This window comes from Bicyclus anynana, chromosome Z, assembly GCF_947172395.1.
Source record: "Bicyclus anynana chromosome Z, ilBicAnyn1.1, whole genome shotgun sequence".
In the NCBI taxonomy this organism is placed as follows: domain Eukaryota; kingdom Metazoa; phylum Arthropoda; class Insecta; order Lepidoptera; family Nymphalidae; genus Bicyclus; species Bicyclus anynana.
The window spans coordinates 15,249,698-15,270,153 of NC_069110.1; the positions used below are offsets into that span (position 1 = coordinate 15,249,698).

A 20,456-nucleotide genomic window follows, 5' to 3' on the forward strand; every position below is an offset into this window, starting at 1 on the left:
GGCAGATTTTTACAGAAAATAAAAGACTTGTTAACAGAAAAGTTATATATTACCTATATATAAAAATTTAAGTTTTAACATTTTTCAGGTAAAGTTTCAGATTAAATGCACATTGAATTTAGAGTTTCATTTATATCTTCTCCTAATTCGAGTAATTTTGCCCACACGGCTTGTGAAATAGAAATTCCCTTTAGGCCGGCAAACATTTGACCATCTCTTTCATAAAATTTTCTTATGTCTACAAATACTTTTCCTTTAAATTTCCGAATTCTGACTAGTTTATTTTTTTGGAGCTTCCATGTTGGTTCTTTGATGTCAGTTCTTGAACCCATTTTGGATTTTTTTGCTTCTAGTGGGTTGCGCTGGTGAAAAAAAAAAATATATTAATTGATACAAGTAGATAAATATGGAAATCTCAACGTGTACAAAAAATATTTAATGCTCATTTTGTTTATAGTTAAAGGTCCATAATCTAAATCACGTTGATACAAATCAGATGTACATACTACATATTCGAAAACTTCAAGTTCAGAACAATGTAAATTAGTATAAAAAATAACCTCAATCTTAAGCCGGTGAAATCAACCGGTATAATGTTTAAAACACTTACATCGGCTGAATCTTCGCTGTCGCTACTAGAAGACGTTAATTTAGTAACGTATACAGACATTTTACAGTATTTTAGATAATTTAACAAAAAAACAGTATCAAGAAAGTATGCTTAAACGAAATAAATAACTTGAACTTGTAAAGCAAAAGACAAAGATTAAAGACCCGTAGAGGGAGAATAGAGGTTCAAATATTAAAAGCTAAAAACCACAGCCTAAGCAGACCGCAGACAGTTAAAACAAAGTAATTGATTAGTCAAATACTATATTATCACAAATATATAGATAAAATAGTCAAAGTATTAACCTTGTAATCAATATCATTATCATCCAACCAAAAAACATGAAAATAGTCAAACAATTTTGAAAAAGGGTAAAAAACATAACTGAACTATAAAAAAATCTAATATAGTTATACAATCTAAAACGTTTCATTTAGTTATTTTATCTGTAGCTCTAGTAATACAGATCTAAAATACCAAATTACCATAGATTTATAATTTTTATTTGCATACCCTCAATTTGTTTGAAGAAATTTGAGAATATTGTTCATGCCACCATTTTTGAGTGATGTAGATGGTAGATAGCGTTTTTTATCTGTCTGATTGTACGACATTAAATTAATAAAAATAGAATGAATATTGCAATTTTGAAAAGGGCACATGTTGGATATTCTGTACATATATCTCACAAATATATAATATCTAATAACATATATAGATTAATTTTAAAATAAATAATTTTAGTTTAGTAATGTTCGAAGGCTAATTAACACCAAAATGTTACACAATAATTACTTTTGGACTTGGACTGGACATTTTAAATTTGCAGACATGAGCCCTTTTCGAAATTTGACGACCTCCGTGGCGCAGTGGTATGCGCGGTGGATATACATAACGGAGGTCCTGGGTTCGATCCCCGGCTGGGCCGATTGAGGTTTTCTTAATGTGTCCAGGTCTGGGAGGCTTCGGCCGTTGCCGACCGAAAGGAGTGTGGATTCTGATCTTCCTCCTAACAAGTTAGCCCGCTTTCATCTTAGATTGCATCATCATTTACCATCAGGTGAGATTGTAGGGCTAACTTGTAAAGAATAAAAAAAAATTGAATATTCAGGTATATAATTTTTAAAGTTTTCCAGAATGAGCCGTAAAAGACAAGTTCCATTTTAATGTGTGAATTGGAAGAACAGAGACAAAATCAGAGGTCAGAAATGGAAAGTAAGAATTGATGTCTTTTTAATATTTAAAATATCATTTTCACTACTCTTGCTCAAAAACATTGTCATATTACCACTACACAGCGGGGCTAAACAAGCATATTAGCCTCTAGGGGCTAAAGTAATTTTGTTTTTTAATTCTTGTCTGTTACGAGTACTAGCCAAGGCTACAAACGGCCAACAGACAAGAATTAAAAAAACAAAATTACTATGTATTACAAAGTTTTATAGTAGGCTAGTACTTGTACTAGCCTACTATAAAACGGAGGAGGTTTTATTCGAAAATAGAATCATTATAGGTAAGGCCCTGATTGTTTTGAAAAATAAATAAAAAACTTTAAATTGGTATGAAATGCAGCGTTCTTGTCTGTGGGATGCGTTTATTTTTTTATTTAATTTTTATTGAGTTGCGAATAGAGCGAGATTTGAAGACATAGGACATCCTTTACGATGTAATACCTTTGCCTTTTTCTCATGTGAAAAAAATAAAATTAAAAAGCGAGAATTTAAAAAAAACAATTGGCGTGAAAAATACACACTTGATTTTTTTCCGAAATTCATTGTAAATTTGTGACCGTAACTTACATATTTTTCAACAATAATTGTTATTGTTGTCTTCGTCTAGTGAGAATGGTGATCCTAATTTGGAGATGGATGAAATTTTCAATCTGTTACCATGAAAGTCGAGACGCATTTACTTAAATACTTACCTACGATACCTACGAAAAATTTTATAAGTGAAGAAAACAACAACGAATGGATTCATTTACGAAAGGAGTTTTTTAAACTATTATGTCCCACGTTTACCTCATATATTCATTATTCATCTTCAAAGTAGTCAGAAATTATGTTACCGGATAAAAGCATCTCCCTTAATATCCAAAATTGTAGACTTTGTACATTTAATTTTCAATTAAAATAAATCATTGAATATTGTACTAAACTATTTTATTTTCTCGCAATCGTAGTGAAAAGCAGAGTGTAACACGTGGGGCTAAACCCATTATAAACTCGGTTTCTATTTAGGCGTAACTAACAATACCTCGTATATAATGGGTCTTTTTAGCCCCTTGTATAACAATCTACTATTTATTGTCGTCAATTATATTTTTACTGTGTCAATGTGGTTATAGGTACTCATTTAATTTTAAAAGATTGAGAATAGGTATTCAATATGCTCATACTCTTCTAGCCGAGCCGTGATAGCCCAGTGGATATGACCTCTACCTCCTATTTCGGAGGGCGTATATTCAAATCCGGTCCGGGGCATGCACCTCCAACTTTTCAGTTGTGTGCATTTTAAGAAATTAAAATATCACGTGTCTCAAACGGTGAAGGAAAACATAGTGAGGAAACCTGCACACCAGAGAGTTTCTTAATTCTCTGCGTGTGTGAAGTCTGCCAATCCGCATTGGGCCAGCGTGGTGGACTATTGGCCTAACCCCTCTCATTCTGAGAGGAGGCTCGAGCTCAGCAGTGAGCCGAAAATGGGTTGATAATGATGATGATGACTCTTCTTCTTTTATATTGTTACGTCATTTTGTTGCTAAAATAACCACAAATCAAGTTTAGGCAATATGAGAAACCTCTCGTGTGACCGTATGTTCGTCTGTCACCAATTTTCTTCGAAACGAATGGACTTATACTTTTTTATTTCTTTACAAGTTAGTCCTTGACTACAATCTCACCTGATGGTAAGTGATGATGCAATCAAGATGGAAGCGGGCCAACTTGTTAGGAGGAGGATAAAAATCTACATTCCTTTCGGTTTCTACACGACATCGTACCGGAACGCTAAATCGCTTGGCAATAGATACTTCTTTGCCGGGGGGTGATAACTAGCCACGGCCGAAGCCACCAATTAAGAAAATCTTTATCGGCCAGCTGGAGATCGAACCTCCGTCTTGGAAATCCATCCAAGTAATCATTACCTTCAAGGTCAAAATACCTCCTCTATAGATGTGGTTATGACTTGGGAGGAGCTGGATAGCTAAGTAGATATGTAGGTACTGTTAGAACTTCGTCATTAAATTGGAAGATGTTAAGGAAAAGAAAAATTAACTCCACTGGGTACTGCAAAATTTTCCCATGTCACTGAAATGTAGGTAGGTGAGTTTATCAGATCAAACGGATGTCGCAGTTCTATGTTCGAGGTCACTCACAACAAAACATTGGCTCCCCCCTCATTCAAATTATCTAGTTTATCTTCGCTTGCAGTCTCCTCCCTACTAGTATATTATATCTATGCCTCTCTATTATTTTGTTAAAAGATTACACGTCAATCGTCATCGAGCTAAAAACAGATCAAAGGTAAAGCTACTGTTACACATGTTCATTTCAAGCACGAAAGCATGCTACTATTGAGCAGTTGCTACTAATTAACATGTGTATCGCAACATTGCTAATAATGAGCATGTGTGTAACAGTACCTTAAGGTACTGTTGTTTTACACATATGTGTAATGTTGAGGTACTGTTGATAATAAGCAAACCTGTTCAGATGCGCTAAAAGCACGCCCCCTTCCACCCGCGCAGCAAGTAGCATGCTCATAAATCGACTGTTGATTCTTGAGCAAGCTCGAAATAAGCATGTTCATTATTAGCAATGTTGCGATACACATGCTAATAAGTAGCAACTGCTCAATAGTAGCATGTTTTCGTGCTTGAAATGAGCATGTGTAACAGTAGCGTAACTCGTAGATATGTCACTAGCTCGTCGAAACTGAGGCGAACAAAGGTGATGGTCTTGAGGGGTTAATTTCATTTAGATGCATATTAAACAACGTAGTTGATACTTAAATATTGTCTAAAATGTTGTTGTGTTTTCAGGAAGTGTAAAAACTATATAGGTATACATATATAGTGTGCGTTATATATAGTATACATATATAGTGTGCGTTCAGTGGAGTATTTCATGAAAATCCAGAGAATCGCATGACTTACAAAATATATTGTACCTTCACTAAACAGATAGAAGGAGAGAGCTACGTGTATGTTGAATATACCTCTTACATCTTTAAAATCCGATATATTGTATTCTATGATATGTTTTGTCTTCTAAAAAGTGGTCAAAGTTTAAATCGATTATCTTGCTGCTGAAGTCGCGGCAAAAGTAGTTTATGCTGAATAGTAGATGCCATACTTAAGTAGGTATTTCTCTAACGAAAATGAAAAATTATCTTTATTTCCAAGTGGGTATGTGTAACTATGTACATATAAATAACTGCTGATATCTGTCAAGTAGTTATAGTATATATCTTGGTTCAATAAAAAGTATTTCAAGGAAAAACAATAATACTGAATCAGCACTTATCGGTTCTAAATCCATGTACTGATAAAGATCAACCTATTTTTAATTCTACAATCTGTAAGATCAATAATCAGATCAAATAAATAACTTTATAGTTAAGCAAATGGGCACAGCTGATAATATGGTTTTTGTCTAAAAATGGAGTGCAAAAGATAATTTTAAGTTTAAACGAACACCTCAATTTCCTGACAATACTCATACCTATTTATTTTAGGTCAAAAGTCAAAATTAATTATTTCAATTAAGTCATATTATTAGTTAGGTAATGGTGACAATAATTAGTCGAAAATTTAAAGTTACGAGGATTCCAAAGTGCCTTGGTCCGAAAAGAGCCCACAGGGAACTCAGAAATCTATCTAAACTTATACCGAAAAAAGCAGTTATTTTAGAAGGACGAGACACCACTAAATTGACGATGAGACACTTAATTTAACAACCCACTAAAGGGTCAGCAGTATCATTCACTAACTTTGACGTATGTTAGTTGACTTAAACGAAATTGAGATTCTATGTAACGTGGTGGACTATTTGGCCTAACCCCTCTCATTCTGAGAGGAGACTCGAGCTCAGCAGTAGCTGAATATGGGTTGATAATTATAATGACGATGATGACGTCCAGCGTGGGTTTGTATTGCGTACTTAGGGTAGGCAGTACATGGTTGCATCTATGAAGTACTAGTATGTACAGTGTATTTTTCCAAAAAAAAAACCCACGGAGGAACTTAGGTGTTAGATGAGCCTTAACATACAACAGATGTGGCTTATGAACCGCTGTTGAATAATGTATGTATTTAAATGATACGTCCATCACCTACAACTTTATGTCTGATAAACATTTTATAGAGTACTTAGAACTAATTTATTTGAGAGCGATTTAAGATCCTATGTTTTTGGCATGTACACGTAGCTAGCATGTTCATAACTAACATACAACCGACAACGTACCTGTGCAGGAAAATAAAAAGCCAAAAATAACATTATAAAATTACTCGGACGCCCGCGACTTCATCCGATCTTAGATTTCTTTAATCCAGCTTTATCGCAAAATCCGTTATTAGTGGATACCTACTAACTATAAGCTACCTCCCTGCCAAATTACAGCTTTGTGCATCAAGCGGATTTCGAGATTTCGTGATGAATGAGTGACCTTTCACATTTATATATTAAGATTATTTTCAACATACTGATCAGTTTGTAGGTGGTCCCAAGCTGGCGAATAATGTATTAATTCATGGCATATTAAAAGATTTCGGTTTCTCGGATAGTGTTATTTCATGTGATTCTTTTAACGCCTTAAATTAACACGACACCGATTTAGCACCGCTTTCAAAGCAGCAGGACAGGAGCAGGACAGCTAGCAGGAGTAGCAGGTTGGACATAATGATATGATGTTATTTTTCGCATTTTTTAGTTTACTTTTTTATCTTTTTGAAGTCGATATTTTTATTAAAATTTTAGAGGTGAAAATTTGTGTGTGAGTAGGTATGAGTGAGTTTGTAATACTGTTTTAGACCTCAACTTGAGAACCGATTTAACTGAAGTTTTAAATGGAGATGGAATGGAGACGCTGTTCTGAATTATGGAGCCTACGGTAAACTACTTAATTACAAAAAAAAAACAAAAGCTAACGAATGCATTTTAAGTTTTCGCTAAATCTAGACCACAGAGCACAAACGTGAACATCATTGACTCGCTGAGTGATCTAAATTAACACTTCGATAAAAGAAGTTTCTATCGGATACTAGACATCGTAGGAAAATTTGTCGAATTTGCAACAACTATCTAATTGAAACGAAAATATTATTATAACATTATATTAAACTAGACTAGGGTTGGTACTTGTTTTTTATTCTACGGGAACGTTTAGGTTAGGTAATCAGCATTAGCAATGTAGGGTTTTCTTACATTTTTCTTTTGACGGGAGGTTATTATTAGATTGGGTATAATAAAACTAACTAACACACAATAACACGCATAACAATTATCAAACGACAGCTATCACCTTTTGCCCCGTGTCTTTTGGTCATAATACATTGTTGTTGGTATTTAAATTATGTTATTTATTTTGTTCCAATTATTATTAATAAAACCGGACAAGTGCGAATCGGGATCGTCCACTGAGGGTTCCGTGCATAAATAAAACTATACCTAATAGGTAAAGTATGTGAGGTTGTAGGGGATAATCTCTGGATTTACACAAACAATCTTAAGAATAATTTTACCAATATAAATCCACGTTATTTGTGAATGCTATTGGCATTATATTTATCCATCCCTGTTTTTAAGATTGATACTACAAATGTAAAGTTTTGTATGATTATGAAGTAGTATCTTCACAGATAGCAAGGCAGACAGTAGGACAGATAGATGGACAACATAGTGACCTTTTATGATCACTTTGTTGTGTCTGTCTTCCTGTCTGTGTCTTTTCCTTTTGATGTATGGAACCCTAAAACAAAGTATCTTCTACCTGCATAGGTGTAATTAAGTCATAATAGATTATATATTTGTAATACCTACTTATTAAGTCAATTCCATTTGCATACCTATTTCATAAATATCCAACCACAACAACCAACAGTTGCTTTTATTCCCATAACAGAATAGTGGTTGGAATTTGGAAATTGGGTCGGTAATTACCATAAAGTGGTCGAAACTCAAGTACTAATTTAACAGTTTTTTGGTATACAGTTTATTAAGTGATATCTCTGACTGATTTACACGAAGCATAGTAAGGAGTTCAGCGACTCCTTGGTTGTACGTTTTTCAAATTAGAATAATATTGGAAGTTTGGCGGGAAAATCGTAGGAATGACCCTCTTATGACGATTTAATTCAATTTTCTCGGTTGACCCCACCAAAAGTTTTAGTAAGGTTGCTTTCGTCTCAAACGGTGAAGGAAAATTAACCTGAGAATTTTCTTAAATCTCTGTTATGTAGTCTTCCAATCCGCATTGGGCCAGCATGATGGATTATTATTAGCATTTTTCTCATTCTGAGAGGAGAATCTTGTTCAACAGAGAGCCGAATTTTTATTGATGAATCAGCCATGATCGAGATAATAAAAAAAATATTAAGTTTCCTCAATATGAGAACCCATGATCACTCGGTTAAAATGAAATACTTTTACGACTTAGCCCGAGATGTTATCATCTTGAAAGTAGCGTTACCTAAGTATCAAGTATAAAACGGGCATTTGGCAACCATACTCCAGTATCATGCGAATTTATCGTGGTTTCAACGTGAGTTTATGGGTCAGCGTCCGTCTCAACGCCTAGACAACCGACTATAACGCCACCTTGCCTCACGATGGAAGTGAATGAGAAATTCATGTACCTGATGGTTTGCTTACCATGCTTTATAAATGTGTGTTTGGACGGAGAATGGGGATGATGACTAGGTTTGAATATATTGATTTTTATTATACATTCGGGTAAATAAGGTCAATGTTAACTAATTTATACATAAAAAGCAAAGATTGTCTGGATATTTGCAAAATAAATAAGATTATAAAATTTCAAAATCTATTAATTTTTTTTATCGTAATTAGATGAAAATTCATACAGTTTTAGCTTCCTTACATTAAATGTGACATTTTCAATAAATTAACTATAAACATAAACGCACAAATAACAAAGATATTAGTAATTTTGTTTGAACGCCCAAACAAACCTAACGATCAGCGAGCCAACGACGTCACTAAATCGTACCATTTTGTATGGAGCGTTTTTCAGGGATCCGCGGCAGCGCCGCATATCTGACCCTTTAAATCCCTGTAGCTCCGAAAGTAATGATCGCAGATACCCTGTTACTTTTACAAAATTGCTTTGCTATTAGCATACTCTTAATTTATATACAATTTAAAAAACTGTCATCATCCCTATCCTGTGCATTTTATTTGGTTGAACCAGGTTTGCTCGTAATTTTTTTCGTACGTTCGTGGTGTGGTACAGTTACGTAGAAACGAACCGTCAAGAAGTCGTTTTCAACATTCAGATTATACATATACTTATACATACAAGATTTGCTCGTTCAAAGGTATTAGATAGATAATGTAAGATATTTATTACTAGTAAATGAATCAAGAAAAAATGGACAAGTGCGAGTTGAGCCAATTTGTTTTTAGCTTTTTTATTTGAAGTTTTAATAATATAGTTAAACACTTCATATACAGATTCATTGGTCTTGAAAGTTCTGACGTTTTACCATTTTTATGCCTTAAGCAGTCTCGACTAATAAGAGCATTTTGAATCTATACTAATAATATTAGTATGCTAAATATATTAGTATGTATATTAAAGCTGAAGAGTTTGTTTGTTCGTTTGATTGAACGCGTTAATCTCAGAAACTACTGGTCCGATTTGAAAAATTCTTTCAGTGTTAGATAGCCCATTTATCGAGAAAGGCTACATGCTATCCCCGTATTCCTACGGGAATGAGAACCACGCGGCGTCAGTTAGTTTTAAATAATACTAACCAGTGAGCTTAAAACTAAAAGTAAAATTACAATATTAGTACAGTATGGTAATGTTAGATAATTTACAGTGCAGACTACTACTGTTCTCTTTTCAGACCAAGGCTGTACAGTGTAGTTGTAGGACAACCATAAGCATAATCCATTACATGCATAAAAGTCACATCACAAACTGAGCTAAGTCATAAAACGCAGTATACAAGTTATTGTAATGCAAATAAATGCAAATCGTTCAAACGTACAACTATAATGTTTTTTCATGTAAATATTACAATTGCGTTTGTTGAGTCGTTTTATTATTTTGACGGCCTCCGTGGCGCAGTGGTGTGCGCGGTGGATTTACAAGACGGAGGTCCTGGGTTCGATCCCCGGCTGGGCAGATTGAGATTTTCTTAATTTGTCCAGGTCTGGCTGGTGGGAGGCTTCGGCCGTGGCTAGTTACCACCCTACCGGCAAAGACGTACCGCCAAGCGATTTAGCGTTCCACCACCAACTTCCCAACTCCGGGTTGACAATTTACCTGAAAATTCAAAATCTTAAAAAAACTCATTATAGCATATAGCCCGACCTAGGATTCGAACCCAGGACCTTGTGATCCGAAACCATATAGGCTAACCACGGGACCAAGGTGGTAGTTATTTATAAAGAAACATACGTAATAATTGAATTCAGACCTTTTTCACCACTTTTTTTCAAGTTTTGAATAGAATATAAAAATAGATTCTCAAGAGAATATAAAAACAACGACACATTTAAGCGATTTGAAATACATAGCAATTTGTCATCATCATCGCAATTAACAACCCATAATCGGCTCACTGTAGCACGCGTCAGGTTTTTTCACGATGTTTTTTTTTTCACCGTTTGATACACGTGTATTGGCTTATTTAGGATTATTTCTTATGGTGAGCCTGGCTCCCTACATCAAGTTCTACATCAAGCCTAATCCTCCTAACAAGTTAGCCCGCTTCCATCTTAGACTGCATCATCACTTACCATCAGGTGAGATTGTAGTTAAGGGCTAACTTGTAAAGAATAAAAAAATAAAAAATAAAAGTCTGTTATTAGTATCACGATATAATTCCATATCGGTAGCCCAGAGTCCTAGAGTGGGCACGCCCCTCCCCCGCTCCTCATTCCCTTCCCCTATATTATTTAGCACCTGTCCATAGGCGTCTATAACACGTGCTAAATAATTACTTAAAATGAATACAATAACATATCTGAAAGTTGGAGGTGCATGCGCCGGTCCGGATTCGAACCTACGCCCTCCGAATTAAAGGTAGAAGCCATATCCACTGGGCTATCACGGTCTCAGTACTTTGTATTTTTAGCAAAATATTATCCTGTCTCAATAAATTAGTGTCTGATTACCCTTAGTACGTGCAAGATTGGACAACCTTTCCTGAATAACTTAATTAATTTTTCTCGTCTTGCTTAACTCGACGACTTTGACACACTTAAGGATATTTTCCTTGTTTCGTATTTTATTACTTTGGATTATAGAAAATAAGGTAGAAATAATAAAAGGAAGGTTGTTGAGAAGGTACCTACTTACAAGGCATTGGCCGTGGCTACTGGCCAGTTACCTACCACCCTACTGGCAAAGACGCCAAGCGATTTAGCGTTCCGGTATGATGCCCAACCGTCAGAGGTAGGTAGAATAAATTTGTAATACTTCCAAGTAAGCCCGCTTTCCAAGTATGTCCGAAAGTCTTCGAACGATGCGTGTTGCCAGTGATGACGGATCCGAGACTTGGTCGCTTACTATGGGCCTTATTAGAAGGCTCTAAGTCACTCAGTGGGCGATGGAGCGAGCTATGCTTAGAGTTTCCCACTAGATGGACCGAGAACATCAAGCGGGTTGCAGGGAGCCGCATGCTGCATGCTGGCGGCTCGAGGCCGTTGTGTTTAGAGGTCCATGCAAGAGGCCTATATCCAACAGTGGACGTCTATCGGCTGATAAGGTAAAGTTAGAAAATTCCCCTCCAATACAGGTTCGTAATAAATCCTCAGGGTATGCATTGCGTTTATGCATCTATGAAGTGCACGCCACTGAGTACTCTATAGGGATAAAAGGATAAACTACAGAAGATAAGAGCGAACATTTACCTTAATAGATCAATTGATCTCAATGCACTAGCTGCATGCATCGCGTGCAGGGACAATGCAGTTATGTGTGCGTGTAAGTAATAAGTTGTAAGTACCTAGTTTAGATATGTAGCGAGTCGAGTAATATGACTTTCCTAATATCTGGCGGCACGGTAGTGGCACACTGTGGTAGTGGTCCCGTCAAGGTAGTGGCACACTGTGGTAGTGGTCCCGTCAAGGTAGTGGTACACTGTGGTAGTGGTCCCGTCAAGGTAGTGGCACACTGTGGTAGTGGTCCCGTCAAGATAGTTGCACACTGTGGTAGTGGTCCCGTCAAGGTAGTGGCACACTGTGGTAGTGGTCCCGTCAAGATAGTTGCACACTGTGGTAGTGGTCCCGTCAAGGTAGTGGCACACTGTGGTAGTGGTCCCGTCAAGGTAGTGGCACACTGTGGTAGTGGTCCCGTCAAGGTAGTGGCACACTGTGGTAGTGGTTCCGTCAAGGTATTTATTAAGTCTTGTAAATTCGGTCAGGAGTATGGCTTGACATTTCTTTGATATGCCACTCCCATCAATGTCCAGCACGTGGACCTATATTTTAATAGATCCTAATTCAAAATTCAAATTAAAATCAAAATTCATTTATTTCTATTAGGCTTAGTTTACAAGTACTGTTGAAGTGTCAACTTGTGGCATAATTTAATTTAGTGTTATGGTGGTAATAATAGTCGAAAACCTTAAATTAAAGTTACGAGGGTTCCAAACGCGCCTTGCTCCGAGAAGAGACCACAAGGTTTATTTTTTTTGTTTACCACCATTTTACAAACTTATCTTGATCTTGAGTATCGAAACGGTTATACATCCAAATCAGCGTTAGAAGCTAATTTAGCTAGAACAATAATTATTTAATTATTATTAAATTGAATAATTTAAAAATATTTTAGTTAATTTCCAATACAATTATAATGGATTTTTCCTATTGTTTCAAAAATTATACCTGATAAGTCAAAGTTCATTTATTACGCAATTAGGCTTAGTTTACACAAACACTTTCGAAACATCAGGTAATAATATTATTAGATAATGGTGATAATAATGGATTGGGAACATAAAATTATAGTAACGAGGAGTCCAAACGCGTCTTGGTCCGAGAAGAGCCCACAACAAACTAAGCCAGGTTTGATCCTCTAAATAATCTTAAATAAATCCAACTTCCTACTAATATTCATCATCATCATCATCATTATTATTAGCCTATGGACGTCCTCTTGCATGGACTTCCAACCAAAACGGTCTCGAACCGCCTGCATCCAGCGGCTCCCTGCAACCCGCTTGATGTCTTTGGTCCACCTAGTAGGGGGTCGACCAACACTGCGCTTTCCGGTGCGGGGTCGCCATTCCAGCACCTTGGGACTCCAACGTCCGACTCTTCGAACTACGTGGCCTGCCCATTGCCACTTCAGCTTCATGACTGGCTGAGATATGTCATATCTCAGCCAGTCATGACGTTAACATCACGTGAGATCGCAGTCAAGGGCTTACTAAGAAAGAATACAATAAGAATACTTAAGCTAACTTATCCTAAGGACTATAAAAATCATGCCCACGTGGAGTGGTGGCAAGAATACTAGCTGCATTTCCGCGCTGGACAGCCAGGCTGATCCTTTGCGCTAAAAATGAACCAGCCCTGTCACCAGCCGAGGCAACTAGCCGCGGTGAAATGATTCGGTGCCATTTTTTGGCATTGCGACTCCATGGCCCAAGGGTCTCCACAGCAAAAGGTACATATATGTACCTCTCAGTCAGAGAGGCATACTCGTATACACCGGTTTCAGCTTTTTCTGCTGCGGCTCCCGGTGTTGATTTTGTCGAGGGTTTACTTGTAATTGTAATAATATTAATAATCAATAAATAAAAGTCCTACAACACAGAAACAAGATACCTAATGAAAGAATGTCGCAAAATTTAAAAAGCAATAAAATCTTATCAGAAAGCTATGGAAATACAATATTTATCGCATCCTATTGTTTATAGGCAGACCGACACAAGACAGAATAGGTATTTTAGTCAGCTAATTAAATCCGGCATGAGACTGCAAATTTTGTCGACACTTGTAAAATATTGATAAAACAATTATTTTTTAAAGATATCTTCTAGGTACTTATAATAAATCTGTAGTGAGGTCAATTCTGTACCTACTTGAAATTATATTTTTAAAATAACTATCAGGGGGTGATTAGTGATAGATACTGATGCCAAAAATGCAATCATTGAAATTTTTGGCTGTCTGTCTGTCTGTATGTTCGTTATAGAAACAAAAACTACTCGACGAATTTTAACGAAACTTAGTACAATTATTCTTCACACTCCATGAGTAGGTACAATAGTAGTCCAGCGGACGAAGATCGAACACACAACCTTCCGGCCTGAGTCCGGTACCTTTACCGTTGAGCTATTGATGCTTTACAAATATAACAAATAATAATTATAAAAAAATTAAATAAAATTATTCAAAATCACAATTTCGTTAATTTACATTTTAACACAAAATTACCTACTGAACCGAATTTCATTTCATTAGAAAGTTAAATGGGGCAAATTTGGAAGTAAACCTGCTCTTTCAAACAAAAAAAGAATTTTCAAAATTTGTTTAGACATTACGAAGTTATGAGGTAACAAACATTAAAAAAAATATATATACGCATCGAATTGAGAACCTACTCCTTTTTTTTTTCGGTAAAAAAAAATCTTTTACATTAGTTGGCTTACCTACCGTTGTAGATTCTTCTTTTTCTTTTAGTCCGTTTGCGGTCGTCGGATCTATCGTGGACTGTACTCTTGAGGGTGATCTACAACAGACCGGCAGCCTTGAATTCACCACTTCAATGGACCGCTTCCTTGTAGCCTATAATCTATCACGTTTTCCTGCTCCTAGTAGGATAAATATATAAAAAATATATACTTACAACCTCTGTTATGGGTACTAAGATAGCGAATTTTATCATATATATTTAATTTATATACTACATAATATAAGAACCTTATCATCATCATCATATCAGCCGATGGACGTCCACTGCAGGACATAGGCCTTTTGTAGGGACTTCACAACATCACGATACTGAGCCATCTGCATCCAGCGAATCCTTGCGACTCGTATGATGTCGTCAGTCCACCTGGTGGGGGGTCAACACTGCGCTTTCTAGTGCGGGGTTGTCATTCCAGCACTTTGGGACCCCAACGTCCATCGGCTCTTCAAACTATGTGCTCCGCCCATTTCCACTTCAGCTTCGCAACTGGTTGAGCTATATCAGTGACTTTAGTTCGTCTGCGGATCTCCTCATTCTTGATTCTATCACGAAGAAAAACGCCAAGCATAGCTAGCTCCATCGCCTGCTGAGTGACTTTGAGCCTTGTAATAAGATAAATACCTTACTTCTACATTATATAAATACCTTATATTGTGTAAATACATCCAGATACTGCACTACGCGGCCGTCAAAGGATACCAATCCAGTTCCACTTCCTGCGTTTTATTTGGTCTAGAGTAATTGGTTCTTTAGCGAGGGTAAATTTTGACTATTCACTATTTTGGTCTTAATTCTCAACCTATTAAAATAAACAAAATGTCATCTACTTACTATAAGATATCCACCAGTAGGCACCGGATGATATACGGTATCTCAATTTCGTTTAGTTGACATAAATACATCAAAGATAGTGAATTAGTCTGATGATCGGATATTGTTTTAGGCAAACACTTGCAACTTTTTGACTTTTTTAGATTACCTACCGTTGATATTTTAAAGGATTCTCGTAAGAATCTTTTGTAAAGTGACATATTAGAAAACTATTGAACAAAGTATCAGTCGTTAAGACATAGTTTGCCTCTTCCACTGTTATGTAAATATGTATGTCAATTTCATTCTAGTACATATTTATCTTAATATCTTACGATGTTCATTTAAGTAGCTATTTAGCGGTAATAAGATTAGTTTAATAAATGGTAAAACCGATTTTGTTTGCGATTTTGCAATTAATAAGTTACCTACTTTTAAATTTTGACTTTCTATTTTTCCTTTGACTAGTATATGCAGTTTTGGAATTTTAAATTAAAGTTTCCAGAAAATGAGAACATCTACGAAGATAATTTTCTATAAGAAATCAGCTTAAAACTTTATCTAATATAATATTCTCTTGGATTTTATTTAACTAATGGCCCATAAAACTATACTTATATAGTTTATAGTATGTATTTTAAAAATTCATATTTTTATACAAATTTTCATCGCTTTTATAGAAAGTTGAAAAGAAAAAGTTTTTTTTCTCGTCTATCCCATGTAGCTGTATAGTTTATATTTATAGGATAAAAAGAATATAGGGTATTAATGCATAAATATGACAAAAATACTATTTTTCAATTTATTTTTTAACCGACTTCAAAAAAAGGAGGAAGTTTCTCAATTCGACCGTATATATTTTATTATAGTCAATCAACTAATAATAACTACGTACTACTATTTGCAACTAATAATATATATACTTGGCGAAGTAAAATTTCTTACAAATCCTTTGAAATTTGGTAATTACTAATTAGTAACAAAAAGCACCATGTCTGGCCGATGACATGCTATTACGGAACCCTACACTGCACATAGCCGGACTCGCACCTGGCAAGAGTTTTTATTACAAAAATAATTTAACCTTGTCAACCTTATTCATTTTTATCTATGTATAATTGTGATTTAAGATACCTTATCGGTTGAGTGGCAACAATTAGGCCCGTAAATTTCGACAATACATTAACAAAACATGATTCATGAATTTATGATTTAATATAATCATAGAGGAATTAATGGTCGAAGAATATAATGCTGTTTAGACTCATAAGGGCTAAGCTATACTAATATTATAAAGAGGAAAACTTTGTTTGTATGTTTGTTTGATTGTAATGAATAGGCTCAAAAACTACTGGACCGATTTTAAAAATTTTTTCACCATTCGAAAACTACATTATTCACAAGTAACATAGGCTAAATTTTATTTTGGAAAAAAAATGGGGTTCCGTAAGATATTTGGGTTTTTCGGACACAAGGTGTAAAAAATCAACCAGAAAAGTAGGCTAGGGGTAGGCTAGGGGTAGGGTAGGAGTATGGTAGGGGTAGGGTAGCGGTAGGATGGGGGTAGGATAGGGGTACCTTCTCGCCACGGGGAGGCGAGAAGGTTATGTCAGACTTCAACCGACTAAAACCCCACGGTGTTCCGACTCGCCGCCTGATGACTGAGCCACGGGAACATTTCGTAAACTACCACAACCCAGCCGGCGACACTCGTAAATCGAGCTCTCCTGTTGTTTTATTAAGATCGCTTAGGGAACACTGAAAGCGTTAACAACTCGGTGTCCCTTAAACCTACCTCATCCTAATAAACGTTGCCAAACTTATTCATTGATATATCACGAAGTAGCCATACCTAACTAGTGAAGTGCGGAGTGTCGGTTAGGTATACGACTGCAACTAGCAAAGAGTTTTTTTTTACATACGAAAAACTGCGAATTTTTTTAACTTGTGTCAGATTCTGATCTATAACTCGTCGTTTATAATTTCTTCCACAACTTTTTGAGAGTAACGAACTTTGTTGAACGTGGTTCAAATAACGTAATACAAATAATATGATGATGCATGATGTTTTGTGTCTATTTTGACTGGGCTAAATCCCGAATGAGATGGAAACAAGAAATTGCTGTTTGATATGACTAATGTAAACACGATTTCTTTGTTTTGCAATAATGGTAGTGTTATTTGTTATAATAGGTACTCAGTAGTAAGCTAAGTGTTTACGAACAGAAGCCGATAGAAATAATAGGTTGTTGTTTTTATTATCCTAAAGTGGATACTGTACTGTTTTAATAGTTATGCAATTGTGGAAAACAAGAGATAACCTTATTTCTGAGAACATACGATAGGACTACAAGTCGAGTAGTCGTGGGTTAATTGTCACAGGATATTTAGAAAATCTGAACCTAATCATGTAAAGGAATAAGCTAAACCTTATCCATTGATAGCAATAGGCACCTAGGGTGAATTAATATATACCTAAGTGAGTGTAATTAGGGCGAGTACCTAAGCGTTTTTAACAAAAAATCTAATAGTATTCAGTTAGAAACAACTACCATAAACTTAAAAGTAGTTATCCCTGCCAACAGAATATCTATATAATATTTATTTGAAACGTCGCGTCGTTTCTTTTTACCGCTTCGCACTGATCCAACGTTAACTAAACTAAAAATGTGGCTGTTTATCTTATTTATTACCTATATCTACTTTTATTTAACGATTAGCACCTAGCTGTATAGCAACGGGCACGCAGAAAGCGCGTGGCGTTGTCAGATTGCTAAAGACTGACACATTATTCCAAAGGTTCTACCGAAATATATATTTTATCTTAAAGATAACAGATCAATTCCAAGATAAGATTTTATTTTTAAGTCTGTTGACCTCTGCTATGTATGTAAGAGATATCAAGATAAGCTAGGTAGCAAATGACAAAAATCACGCGGTGCATGTGATGCATTGAATTTTTCCGTGGAAGGAAATAATAATTATTATTTAACCAAAGTGTACCTGTCCTTTAAACGATAACATGCGCTAAAGAAAAATATCACTCTATAAAACTCTTCATCAAAATAATCAACCTTTTTAACAGCCCATTATAGGATATAGCTTGCCTTCATAAAGGACCGGATGAGGAACTTAGACCGACACGGGTGCTTAGTATTTTTTAGCACGGGTGTACTTTTGGTCAAAAATTCAAAATCATAGGCCAAACCAAAGAAACCATCAGACCAATACGTCTGTAATTTCACCGGCTATTGTTTAGAATGAAAATTGTGTTTGGGGTAGTTATATGCATGGCATTTTTCCGAAATAACAAAATTCACGAAATCGTGAGGCTCCACTAACTTTCATATAGCCATTTGTATGTTCTGCTCAGACAGCATATATAAATGGCTGTAATATGAAAACTAGGAGTACAGGTACCCCATAAGTGTCACTTGATCTGGTGCTTCGCGACAAAAAATCATATAAAAACCAGCCTATAGAGTTTCGCTTCAGAAATGACAAAATTCAAAAAAGCAATATTTTTTACTTCTTCAGAAAAATGTTTACGTACCTTAGGCCTCCCCCCAACTAATTTTGATACAGGGGCACTCCAAGGCACACTACGCCACTGCAAATGGACCAATAAACCTCAAGTGTAGGTACCTGCACACATTTACAGTCCCTATAACTGCCACATCCTGTATCATCGTATTGGGATCAATGTCAATGTGACACCAATGTGCTATAGTACTTACCGTAACTTTTGCCATAAATTTTAAAGGAGAATGGAGATGCAGTTCCTAACTATTCAACGTTATATGTTTTTTGACGGTCTCCGTGGTGCAGTGGTAAGCGCGGTGGATTTACAAAACGGAGGTGCTGGGTTCGATCCTCGGCTGGGCCGATTGAGTTTTCTGTATTAGTCCAGGTCCAGGTCTGGCTAGTGGGAGGCTTCGGCCGTGGCTAGTTACCACCAAACCGATACGATGTCGTGTAGAAAACGAAAGGGATGTGGATTTTCATCCTCCTCCTAACAAGTTAGCCCGCTTCCATGTTAGATATCATCATCACTTACCATCAAGTGAGATTGTAGTCAAGGGCTAACTTGTAAAGAATAAAAAATAAAACAAAACACGTTACGTTTCAATATTTGTTCTACTTGCTAAGCACCTATTTCAGTATGTATGTAATATATTATGTATGTTCATCATCTATCTTTGTATCCATATCCATAATATTAGACAGCCGCGTGGCGCAGTGTTTAGTGACCCAGCTTCCAGCATCCATGGGTTCGATTCCCACTACTGGGAAATATTTGCGTTATGAGCATGGGTGTTTTAGTAAGCGATGGGTGAAGACGCTTTTTGTGAAAAAATAGATAATGGGAACATTGTATCAATCTGCAATTTTAAATCAATTTTATTCTACAATTTAAAACATTTATTAACAAAATTCATTTAACTTATTATTATGTTTCTGTTTGTCACCGATAGCTTATTGGTTGCTTGCTGTACTAGCTAAGATGAAGTTGTCAATTTGAATAAGTGAAGCTTGACTGGGTCTGCTAGTTAATATTCTTCATCATCATCATCATCATATCAGCCGATGGACGTCCACTGCAGGAGATAGACCTTTTGTAGGGACCTGCAAACATCAATATCCTGCCCCTGTAGCCAAGTGGCACGTCGATTCTCTTTCTACGATCGCAAACGCTTCGGAAACTAGAAAAATGTATGGGAATGACATTTGCTATCGACAGGTAACGTGATCAAGATCTGTCATTCCCACACATTTTTCATCCATCGCATCCAGCGAATCCCTGCGATTGATTCATTATTTTATTAGTCCGACAACTCATGAATGATCTCAAAGGCTAACCGGGATTTGAACCCAGGATTTCATGATTCTAAATCACAGGCGAAACACTGGATCAATGAGAATTCACTTTGGAAAAATCACTCAGCATGAACCTCGACATTGCTTCAGGTTTTATTTTAATTAACAAACATGAAATATTGATTCCCATGATTGCAATTATATTGTTAAAACTATTATTGTATTGTCTTGTTAAATTATCATCTTAATATTTATTTTAAATATAATACAAAATATGAATCATTTCAGTTAGTACGTCTAGCTAAATTAGGTATAACTACCT

At 35.9% G+C, this 20,456-nt stretch overlaps 1 protein-coding gene across 1 annotated transcript; it reads right to left on the minus strand.

Moving 5' to 3' along the window:
- Positions 1 to 27: 27 nt before the first annotated feature.
- LOC112042953 (RNA polymerase II transcriptional coactivator-like) lies at positions 28 to 815 on the minus strand. Its single transcript, XM_024078182.2, has 2 exons — positions 611 to 815; positions 28 to 362 (listed from the first exon to the last, which is right to left on the minus strand). The coding sequence occupies exons 1-2, from the start codon at positions 668 to 670 to the stop codon at positions 102 to 104; spliced, it is 321 nt and encodes a 106-aa protein (XP_023933950.1). The 5' UTR covers positions 671 to 815; the 3' UTR covers positions 28 to 101.
- Between the last annotated feature and the right edge of the window lie 19,641 nt (positions 816 to 20,456).